General features: G+C 41.1%; 1 protein-coding gene across 1 annotated transcript; it reads right to left on the minus strand.

Moving 5' to 3' along the window:
* Positions 1 to 10149: 10149 nt before the first annotated feature.
* LOC147619572 (UDP-glycosyltransferase 85A2-like) lies at positions 10150 to 12253 on the minus strand. The gene is made up of 3 exons (XM_086773467.1): positions 11828 to 12253; positions 10638 to 10821; positions 10150 to 10514 (listed from the first exon to the last, which is right to left on the minus strand). The coding sequence occupies exons 1-3, from the start codon at positions 12251 to 12253 to the stop codon at positions 10150 to 10152; spliced, it is 975 nt and encodes a 324-aa protein (XP_086629593.1).
* Between the last annotated feature and the right edge of the window lie 193 nt (positions 12254 to 12446).

Raw genomic sequence — 12446 nt, forward strand, 5'->3', positions numbered from 1 at the left:
ATGGTGCAAAAAACCTGCTGAGAGCTTGACGGATGGTAGTATTCACATCGTAGATGGAGGTTACGGAAATAATCATAAAAACTTTCATGCCGTCAATGGTACCCGATAAGTTTTTTTGAATATTTTACCCATTTTATAGAATGCAATGTCATCATTGAAAGGATGACGTAAGCCCTACAACGTGGCACTCCGGTGATGATGTCAGCCCTACACGTGGCACTCCGATGATGATGTCAACCCTACACATGGCACAATGGCACATTTTGGTGACGTCAGCCCTTCACTTCCGTCGTACACGTATGACATCAGCCCTAATAAGATCTATATATATTCGTGCCTTGTTTAAATTTTAATTTTTAAATTTCGGTCCTCCTTCTTTGCCCCTTACTCCACACACGCTTTCAGTTATTGGTTCAGTTCACCGTGCGATAAGAGAGTTTGTTTATAGTTCTTTCTTCGTCCTCGTGCCGTGGATTGGCTTCCTTTCCCATTCACTCGTGTTTGCAAATCATCATGCAATAGACAATTCCGCTTCTTATTAGTTATCTTTTCTTGCATCGTGGCTAGCATGGAGTAGGTGGTTCAAGTGGTTCACTCCTATGATCCTTTGGAAGATGTAGAGACACTTGAAGAGGTAAAAGATGAGCCTAGTGCCAATGAGAACCTATTTGATTTATTAAGGAGAGATAGGCACGAGATGAACGTCTTCCAGATGTTGAGCCTATATTCAATGTGCCCTTTAATTTAGAACAAATTGTTAAGGACATGGCAAGCTCCATGTTAGAGAAAGAGTGGGAGGCATATAGTAAATTTGTTAGTATAGAAATTATAAATGAGGGATCATCACACAATATGTTCACATTCTAGCTTTGCCCTATCCTCATCTGAAAAGAAAAGCATGTCAGGCAGGATGCCTATTCAAAAGATAAGAGGATAAAGATTTGTCTTGAACACTGCCCTCTTCACAAGAAAAAGTGCAAAGTTCTTGAGTACTACTTTGGATTTGTGGCTTATCGTTTTCTTCTTGCAGACAAAGAGGACTACACAAAGGATGAATTGGAAGCTCAGAAGGGTCAAAAGTTTGCACAAGCTTCATTTCTCATAGAGATTGAATCTGATGATAAAGTTATGGACCTAGTTTCTGGTGATGTGGAGAAGCTTCTAAGCACAGGTTTTGATGTGGCAGAGTTTAAGGCATCCACTGTTATCGATGAGGGATCATCTGTCCATGGAGAACACTTAAAATCAAACTTCATCCTCCCTAGGCTGCCCTCCTTTCTTATTAATGACAAGAACTTTATTCTTCTCTCCCACATACAAAAGCTTTATAATTTAAGGGAGGAATATTTTCTTGCAATTATAGCAGATGGTTGTGAAGCTGCCATGGGGTTTACTGGATATGGAAAGTGAACGTAAAGAGGAGTTTCTGAAGTTGGACACACTAAGGTGACATAGATCTTCATTGAAGCCCCTAGAGCCATGTCATTCCGCTTTCAAAAAGTCAAGGAAACTGAATCTTCTCTTCCCACAGATGTAGAATTTTAAATTCTTCAAGAGGAGTTAGGAATTACTGAAATAGGAAGAGAGCCCTTGCCCACCCTTGATCAAGTAAATGAAGAAGGCTCCATCAATCTTTGGGATGCATCCAAGTTGGAAGAGGATCAGAAAACCAGAAGGTAATTTATTTGTTCTTGAGTGAGTGAATCTATGTTTTAGTATTGATTGAATTTATGTGAAAGCTAATTCTTTGTTTATTGCAGATTGAGCTTGATGATGTATGCTTTCCTTAGACGTGGAGGTGCTGCGCGGTGTAAGAGTTGGCCAAGATGTTGCTCTTGCATACTACATCCCATCTATTGAGAAAGAAATATTTATTGTCTACCACAGCAAATATTCTAGTGATGCTGAAATTTCACTTCTCACACTCAAGGCACTATCTAGATATACGGGCTATTCCTTTATCCCTTATAATACACATAAGGTCATGCTGATAGAGAAGTGCGCTGCTATTCGTATCTTTGGATATGGTATAGGATTTTGGCCTTCCAGAACCGGATACTTCCTCTGTTATGCTAGCTATGCTCTAGGTGTTGGACTAGAAGATGTAAATGCACTGAAGGGTTATAGTCACAAAGAAGTTTTTGTGTTATAGAGGAAAAATGCCTAGTGAAGAGGAAGAGCAAGTACAGAAGAGACTCAAGAGCAGTTAATTATCTTGTCATTGTAAATATTTTGTTATATCTTTTATGTAATGAAATGATACGAATAAGTTTTAATTACAAGTCTAACAACCACAACAACCAAAAATACCTTAATCAAAATTACTTACCAACAATAATAGCCAAAAAATAAAAAACAAACCTTGCTGCATGGATAGGCTTCACTTGCGAGCACCACCACCAACTACGAGTTTTTGAATGTTATTGATTGTCCTCTTTCAATATCTTGCTCCCATGGGGGTGTGAGAGATTGTATCTTGTAGCTTCATAACGTGATTGTGTTTGTGAGTGGAGGAATTGGACTCTCCATGCATCGCTCATGCTTAACCTTCTACAATATCCAAGCAGCCCATTCTCACCCTCTCCAACAAATTGAATAAATGAAGTGAGATCAGTGAAGGGTGGAGGACAATGCGAAGAAGGATCATTATTAGGATATAAATATCCATCAATCCAAAGATCCACATTAGTCCAACCCTGTTGTCCAGGGATTTCATTAACGTCTTCACAATTTCGTGATCACGTTAACAAAACCTATTGTTAACGTATTAAAACTTGTGATCACATTGTATATTCACATGACCTGAGCAATGACCTGCCAGAACCCACTAGTCCCGTAACACCTCCGGGCTTCTTGTTTTCCCGACGGGCCCGCCGGGATATCACATATCCCGGCGGGCCCGCCGATAAAACAAAAGAAGCCTGGCGGGGTTCTGTTCTGTTTATAAACATTGCCCGACACCCATCGTGCAACTTTTGGGGAGATAGTCCTTGTTTTGGGGGCGTGATATCTCTCCTCAAAGTACTTGTAGAGCTTTCGAGTTGCTAGAAGTGTCCTCTTGGGAAGAACGTCCTTATCTTAGGGACTGTCGTCTTTTCTTGTAGGCACTCCTAAGGCTATTGAGCCACTCGTCCTTAGTTCTTTGAATTGGGGGCAGGGTGTCGTTCGTAGCTAATACTTGCGGAGATTTAGGGACAAAGTTAGAGTCATTCAGCTTTGCATTTGAGCTATGTAGGTAATCTACCTCATTTTGCTTTATGAATGGTTTGATGGAGCCAAGAGTCCTGCTCAGGGGCTTGTATTGGTTCTTGATACTTGATATAGTTTAGAGTAGACAAGGGTCTATTGTCCTATACTAGAGTATTGGGCAAGCATAGATCTTTCATTTTCTTTGTGAATGTTAGAGAAGGTCTATTGTCCTATACTAGAGTATTGGGCAAGCATAGATCTTTGATTGTGTAAAGGATCCTTAATTGGGTACAAAAGGCATCCTTCATTGGGGGTGCAATGTGCATGATAGTTTCGAAGTAGTTTTGTAGTCAGACCTTACAAGATAGTTTCGAAGTAGTTTTGTGTTATGTGATGATCTTTTGTGTTTGTCAAGATAGTTTCGAAGTAGTTTGTCTGCTAATGTATGTTTTGTAATACGTGAGTGACTTTGTTGTTTTTTCATTTGTGTATTCATTGTGTATTCATTGTTATATGCTTGGTTGAATAGGTTATTTGAGATGGAGGACCATGTTGGATCTAGTGATACCTCCAATAGAGTCCAAATTCCAAATAGTAGGAAAAAAAAGGCACCTGGGATAGAGTGGCAATATGCAATTAACGTTGGTGATCGATTCATAGATTGGGAGTGTAAGCTATGCCACGCAGTAAAATCAGGTGGGGCGCCTCGACTAAGAGAACACTTTTTAGGCGGAGCAAAGAAAAAGTCATGTACCCACCCCTCTACACCTGCAGTGGCCAAACGCATAAGAGAAGAAATTCAAAAGAAAGATTCAAGAAAACATTACACTCCTACCGTTAATGTATCAAGGCAGCAAGAACACTGTTTTTCTAATCATCAAACTCCCGCTACATCGCCTGCTTGTACTCCGAACGTCAATGTGCAACCAGAAAGTAATCTACCCAGTGCATCTTCCTGCAAGCGAAACTTTGACGTAGGAAATATACCCATGCGTCAAACTTCATTTTGCAAGAAAGCCTACGTCAAGGTCGGCTCGATGATGCACAACTCGCCCTTGCTGAAGCGATTTACTTTTCTGGGAGTGCTATGATGATGGTGGACAGTGAGCATTCGAAGAGAGCATGGAAGAAAATTGGTGAGTTTGGACTAGGGTTTTCACCGCCTACGTACCATGCTATGCAAAATGATCTATTAGATAAATGTTATGCGCAAGTAAAAGAACGTGTACAAAGAATAATTCTTAGCAATATAGAGCTTTCTAGATGTAGTATAGTAAGTGATGGATGGTCTAATGTACAAAGAAAACCATTAATTTATATAATGGTTATTTCACCTAGAGGTGAGACTTTCATCCGTGCCGTGGATTCTGCTGGTTCAATCAAAACTGGGGCTTATATTGCTCAAGTCATTGGCTGGGTGCCAAAAATGTAGTCCAAATCGTCATGGACAATGCAAAGAATTACAAGAATGCATCCAAAATCCTAAAGCGACACTATCCACATGTTTTTCCGGTAGACTATAATACTCATAGTTTGAATCTTGTATTAAAAGATTGGTATAAAAGTGATGATACCAAATGGTTTGCCTCAATCGTCGACACTGCTCGCTAGCTTGTGAGATTCATGCTCAAGAGACAGAGAGTGTTAGATACTTTTCGACCTCGCATGTCAGTTATGTTAAAGCTTCCAGCAGAGACTAGGTTTTGCACTCACTTTTACACTTTTGAGTCTCTTCTTCGAAATAAAGATGCAGTTTGCGAAACATTTACATGCATGGCATTTCATGACTGGGAGAGCACTCAACTTGAAAAAGTGAAAGAGAAAATCAAAGTCTTGAAGGCAGCGCTTACGAGAAGAAGTTGGTGGAACAGTGTGATGGATGCATACCATGTAATGATGCCTATTATGTATGCCGTACGAAGTCTTGATCAAAGAGCGCCTAATCTCAAGAAAGCATGGATGCAATGGTGGACTGTCCAGTAGAGCATTAGGGGAAGGTTGAGGTCTGTAGGGGCCCTTTAAGCTGCCATATTATGATTTTAATGACCTTTTTGTTAAAATGTTAAGTTTCTTTGACTTTAGATACCTTCTTATTCTTCAAATGGCTAGAAGTTTGAATTTCAAAGTTTCTCGCCAAAATTGAATTTAAAATTGAGTGGGTAAAAACATATCATGTGACATATCTATGGAAAGAGCTCAGCAAGTAGATTCTCTAATCTCCGACAAATTTTGAGCTCATATGTAGAAGTTATGGATGTCCGAAATTTCAAAAACTTCCCCCTCCCCCCTTTTTGGGAATGAAAAGTACAAAAATGCATCTTCTAGAGATTCTTTGACCACCTTTAATCACCCAACATTTTTGTATACATGGCATCACATGATTGGCCCTTTTCCTTAATAACCTTTTAATCACATGGCATCTTAAAGGGCCCCTATAGACCTCAACCTTCCCCTAATGGTTTGGAGTGTCCTGAGAAATTAGAGCATTCAGTGGTGGAAAAGCAATGGCGTGTACCATTCTCCAATAGACAAAGAAAAGTCCTATTGAAGTACTTTCATGCTAGAAGTCAATATTAGGTAATTTGGGAAAAATCTCACATTTTGGGAATCAATTACTCCATATAGTTTTGGACATATCTTAAACATACTAACTCCAAATTTGTCGGAGATCATAGATTTAGATTCTACTCTTCAAGATCTTTCCGATGATATGTCACATGAGGGGGTTTTGACAAACTTTTGGACAAGTTCACCATGCTCCCATTTTTCAAATGGGAATGGGATTTTTGCCAAATTATCTAATATGGTGTTCTAGATGGATTGGAGCGCATTCACCACTACACAGTGCTGCTTACATGTTAGATCCTGAATATTGGAATATGGATTTGATGTCCAACGTTGAGGTGGTGCAAGATTTTTATAAAGTGGTAAACACTTTTTAAAGTGCATAAAGGAGATGACCTCATTTCGATTGAAAGAGGGTTTATTTTCCAACTCCCTTGTTCAACAAATGGCTAAAGAGAAACCTGCATGGAAGTGGTGGATGATGAATGGTGGTGAGCATTATGCTTTATTGCGCAACCTTGCGATAAGGGTTCTAAGTCAGTGCTCTTCAAACTCAGGCTCAGAAAGAAACTGGAGCATGTACAAATATATTCACAGTACTATTCGCAATTGACTTCTTGCAGATCGAGCAGATAAACTTGTTTACATGTATTGCAATGAAAAGATCTTGCGAGACATTGAAAGCGAAGAGTATGAAGAAGATATGCCCAGATGGATGTACGATTGTGATGATGTAGTAGACGAGAACTTTGATGTTGGACGCACGTCGTGCACTACCCTTGAGATAGAAGACGATTTGGACATTGACTTAGATGAGCTTAATTAGCAGACGAGAGGGTAAACGGTGAAAGAATTTTGGAGCAGGATACTGACATAGAGGAAGAAGTCATTTCATTAATTTCATAAAAAGTACTTGTACAAATGATTGTATTTGGAGAAATTATCAATACAAAAGTAGGATTTATGTCTTTCTTAGCTTTCATCTTGAAATAAATTACGAATTGCACTAGGAGTTGCATCTAAAGGTCCTGGTGGTTTATATTCGCTAGCCATGCTGAACACTGTATAAATACCTTGATTTATTGGGACACTGCACAATGCACATGTGGAAATATTTTGCATTTGCCTCACGAAACATATTAAGTGGTAGTAGTGTCCAGGGTAGTATATATTGGCCGCTCCACCCATCAAATACTTTGTAACATACAGGACATTGGGGGGTGGAGGAACTAGTAGCCTCAGCAGAAACTCCCACAAGATCAAGATGTATCAAAAAATGAGAGATGTGGTTCCCTTGGCGCACAGGAGCTATACGTGAAGAGATGGTCTTACATCTTGGCTGATCTTTGTGAGCTGCTCTTGAATCCCTCTATTGGCCGGGGGAGGAGTTGACGCTTGAGATAATCGTACAGCTTCTTTCTCCTTCTCTGCTAGCTGTGCCCCTAAGCTTTCTTTGTCCTTGTTTAACTCCAATCCAGCGCCCTCCACCATGAGAGCAAGTTCCTCCCTTGTGAATGTCACTGTCTCTTCACGTATGTCGTGGGTGTTGACAGTGGCCTCTCTGGTGAAGTCCACTGGAGTTTCTAGGATAAATTGTGCATATAGCATCTTAGCAAAATAGAGTGGAGCGTCGGCGTTATGGAGAGGACGACCGTACACCTCCAAGAAAATGCGCTCGGCATTAATTTTGATATCATTATGAGTGCAACGCGAAACCTTCCATCTTCCCTTCTTAATCTCGCCATCTTGACATGGCCATATTTCCTTTATCATCTCTGTGGTTACGCATTTATTTATGTCTTTCCATTGGACATAAGTAGGATTTGTCCATTTCGACAACCTGCATGCTGTTCTCGTAGCTTCGCGGGCTGTCAATCCATGTGCAAGGGCCTTCATTCGCTCATATGCCTTCTTGGCTAACTCTTGATGCTTGTTTGCTTGCGCTTCTGCCATATCTGCATGAACGAAAATGACTTTAGGATTTTAATGAACTGTAAAGATGAACGTAAGATAAATTGACCATTACCCTCAAAAACTAAAAGTTTAACACCACGAGATGAGATATGTATTGCAAAGACTCAATGAGAAATATCCACTTGACTCAAAAAATACTTCAAATAATGCGCGCACATCAAATTTTGAAGAGAAAACATAAACTTAAACACCACAAGAGGAGAGAGATATTGCAAAGACTCAATGAGAAAATATTTCAAACAATGGGCATATATCAAATTTTGAAGAGAGACAAACAAAGAGCCATTCTTGAAACTTAATCTCCTGATACTGTATCATTACAAAATTGGGGTGAATGACACCGATAGCTCTACAAGAGGACGTTGTGTCCTCGTTGGGTCAGTATTTAGTGATCTAAAAAATTTCACTACTTGCAAAACAGATTTTTGCTCGTCGCGATTAGGCAGACACATCCAATTTTTGACTCTGTAAATAATAGTATCCATGGTAACTTTGTCATAGGAACTATTGTCCATCCACAACTCTTGTACTTTTTGCCAAAAGTCATATAAAATTTGTAATAAATACCCTAAAGCAAAAACATCAGATGCAAGAGTGTATGCATCTGCCAAAAACAGATCATAAATTTCCGGGGCTATCCACGGCCGTTTATTTCGCTCTCTATCTGCGTAGGAGACCGCATGTGCCACCTTCTCATGGAAATACAAATAGGATACAGACATACACTGGCCACGTTACCGACCATATGCCCGCATTTGACAAAGGGAAGGGAAGGGAAGGTGACATCGCCATAATGATACTATGCTTGCCGCGTTACCGACTAGTACCGCTACGGTGTGCCATACTTACCATAGGACACAGACCAGCCGCGTTACCAACTAAGTGCCCCAGGATAAGCACCATTCCAAAGAATGGCCTTATACACACACCCCTCGTGTGGCGGACCACCCACATCCTGCCGCGCATTGCGACAATGGGTGGCTGCCCGCACGAACACACACCCACACACACCCACAACTGTCATTACCTGTGTATACTGTCAGCAATGAACTCCCAAAGGGCCCCCTGGGCCCAAATATATAGAAAATTGTAGCCCGCCGAGCTAGATGACGACCCCGGCGGGACCCGCCGGGTTTTTAATTTCCCCGGCGGGACCGCCGGGTATTGCAAAATCCCGGCGGGATTTTAGCCGGTTATCAGGGAACCTCCCATCGGCTTTTTTGGGAACATGTTAACACATGTTATTAACAAAACAAAAATTATGATCACGTGAATATAAAATCATTACTGTTGTCTTCTTGCATGCTTCTCATGTGCATTCAGATATTCTTTCTTGATTGGTACATATTCATTCAATATGCAAATATGCAAGTCCACCTTCCACACTCTTGTTGAATCTGAAATTTCTGTCATAACCAAAATGGAAGAGACTAATCTGAAGTGACTTAAGGCTCTCCTATTGTATTTGCAATAGGAGAAGAGAGCTTGGGAAAAAGGGTGAGAGAGAGAGAGAGAGAGAGATAGAGATAGAGAATCTTATTGCAGAGGTTGGTAGGAAACGTGATTAATAATATTAATGATTGAAAGAAACGAAATGTGGGGGGAATTTCAAATATGACTATTATTAAAGTGGAGTAAATAAGAATGAAAGCGTGGATATCAATGATCTTAGTAGGGGGTTTAAGAGCTAGAAAGAGAATCCTAGTTCAAGAATTAAAGAGATCCCCTACTTTTAGGCCCAAAGGTAGGCGTCATTATGAGCTTTGTCTCCTTAACCCTCAATAAAATTAGTCTCCTTAACCCTCAAGAATTAGAGAGATCCCCTACTTTTAGGCCCAAAGGTAGGCGTCATTATGAGCTTTGTCTCCTTAACCCTCAATAAAATTATTCTTAATTCCTTAAAATTAGAGATCCTTACAGGGCCCTTTTTATGCTCAAATGCCTCCTAATGAAAGCAAGTAAATGGAATCAAAAGAGGTGCAAAATATCCAAGTTACTCCTTCGATTGAACAACAAATATCTAGATACTATGTCTTAGGAGAGGACCACTGCTTTCTTCTTATTTTAATTTTGATGAATATAATAACAATAGCTCTTTCTTATTATTTTAATTTTGATGAATATAATAACAGCTGCTAAGGAGGAGGTTGGGCCGCCATAGAATTGACGAGTTGCTTCCATTGGAGATTGGACAATCCTTGGGCATCGATAACTTCGTGGGCGGCCTTTCTCCAATGCGATGCTACTCGTTTGAGCTCCAAAGAGGCCGTGGTGTGTTCTCCAGCTCACATGAGGGCTCGAGCTTGCCTCTCTATGCACAAGTCCATTTTGGTCTGCCTTGAAATCCAACCCCACTTTCCAACCATCCACAAAGCACCTCTTGTTTGGTCGGCAATGTAGGGCCAACCCAGCTGGGCACCCCTACCGAGATGCTCTCTCTAGTGTAGAGTTCCAGCCACAATGAGTAAGGAAGCCTCCCCATGGCAAGGTGAGTGAGCACTTGGAGCTGGGGGGAGACCATTCCATGAAGCATGCAAGCCCTTGTATCCTTTCCAGGTACCCTTGTAGGAAAAGGGCCATGTCTTCGTACATGAGGTCCGGTCGGATAACCCAAAGTAAAGCCGATTGCCTAGCTTCCAAGCCTAAGGCCAGCTCTTCAAATTGTTGGGCAGACATCACGGCAATACTCCTGAATGATACATACAGAACAGAAGAGCACTCTTGCCCGTCCAGCCATTTCAGGTAAGTGTGGTCTTTTGGCCAGAGGGCTGCTATTTGATACGAGGCTAGCCATGCACCAGTAGAAGCAACTCCTCCTCCCTCAACCTCTTAGTCAAAATAGGAAGGTGGTAGCAGAGGTCCCACTGTGTATATGGGATTATTTTCCTCTCTCAGGGCTTCCATTGAACCCTGCTCAAGCTCTTCAAATGTGTTAATTGCAATCCATGTGCTCTCCTTTTGCCTTGTGTAAGGCTGCAGAAACACGTCAAACATGAAGTCCTCCGGATCAAAGCACTGCAAAAACGTGTTTAGCTCGGTCACCTCCTTCAGCGGTGCCTTCAGCGGTGGCACTCCTCGCACCCACGTTATACGCTAATCAGCCAACTCTGCAACAACATGTGGCGCTATAAGATTCCTCCCCAGCCCCCCAAGATGTCTAGTTTCTTCCCTTGTAATCAATCCCCTTTTAAGAATAATAAAAGATCTTGTTTTTACCTATTTTGGCCTAGAGAGAGAAAATTTTCTAGAGAGAGATAGCTCAATTTTTAGATATCTTTGGATAGAAAAATATCCCTTCTTATTAAAATAAATTCCCCTGAAACAGAAGTTTAAAAAGAATTTCCTAAGGTGCATTATAAATAAATTATAATCTGCTCAAAAGACCTTAGCCTAAGGGTCTAGATTTTCTGAAAATTTTGGATTAAGGTTCTGAGGGACCATAAGATTAATCCAAATGTAGGGAGGAGATAAATTGAAGAAATAAAAAAAAACCCCCAAAAATGAGTAAATACTCACATAAGGTGAAGAGTGGACTAAGCCCCGAGTGGGAAACCCTGCCCCGCGCAAGAAAAAGCTACTTCTGCTGCTAGCAACCAGGAATCCGGTGCGTGGCGGAGGCAGTGGGATCTCACAAACGCACTTATTAGGAGAGAATTAGGTTGTAATCATGATTAGAGTTGATTCAGCTCTAAGTAGTATAAGCAAATTGATTAACGTAGGAGATTAACACCAGTGCTGATTATTAATCCACTGCTAATATACTCATCATAATTAGTTGGATTGAGACGACTTATTACAAGCAATTACTTCGTGATTATTTACAGAGGACGATGGGGTGCGCTCTTACCATCGTCATTAGGATATCGGCGGGCTCTGCAACATGTGGCACACTTTTTAGAAGAGAATTAGGTTGTAATCTTGATTAGAGTTTGATTCAGCTCTAAGTAGTATAAGCAAACTGATTGACGTAGGAGATTAACAGTAGTGCTGATTATTAATCCACTGCTAATATACTCATCATAATTAGCTGGATCGAGACGACTTATTACAAGCAATTACTTCGTGATTATTTACAGAGGACGATGGGGTGCGCTCTTACCATCGTCATCAGGAGATCGGTGCCCTTACTTAACGGCCATGAGACGGATGCAAGTGTACCAGCTAAAGCAGTCCAGAAAGCAAGCCTTCGGAGCCCAAATCTGGTGGCAACATCTTGTGTGGAGTAGAGGTAAAGGTCCGAAATCATGCATGTGACCGGGCTCTCCACGTCGGATCGGAGCAGACCTTCCACCAGCTCTTCAAAAGCCGGTTTCAAGCTAAAGAAAGACTTGCACAGCTCAACAAGGGTTTCTTGCCCACTCGTGCTCCCATTCTCCCTCTTATCCCTTATCTCCGCAAAGCGTATGTCAAGGCCTTGCTCTTCAAAACGCGGCTGCAAATGCTCCAATAGTGCATGGTTGTGTTGTGTATTAACGAACGTAATGATGAAGCCTTCTAAAGCTAGCTTTATAGACAAGTGCATCATGGGTCCGATGTGGCCTTGTGCAGGGAATGGGATAACAACCACATGTGGCCGTAATTTAAGGTTGCGGATGTTAAGATTCTAGAAATGGGATTGATCATGGTGAAGGACATAGCTTAAGCATAAGATTAAGGTGGATTAACCCACACTAAGAACTCCATGAGAGAGAGAGAGAGATTGCACACTCAACACTATT

The sequence above is a fragment of the Cibotium barometz genome, chromosome 33 (assembly GCF_041138505.1).
Source record: "Cibotium barometz isolate CiBa-2024 chromosome 33, ASM4113850v1, whole genome shotgun sequence".
NCBI classification, from domain to species: Eukaryota; Viridiplantae; Streptophyta; class Polypodiopsida; order Cyatheales; family Cibotiaceae; genus Cibotium; species Cibotium barometz.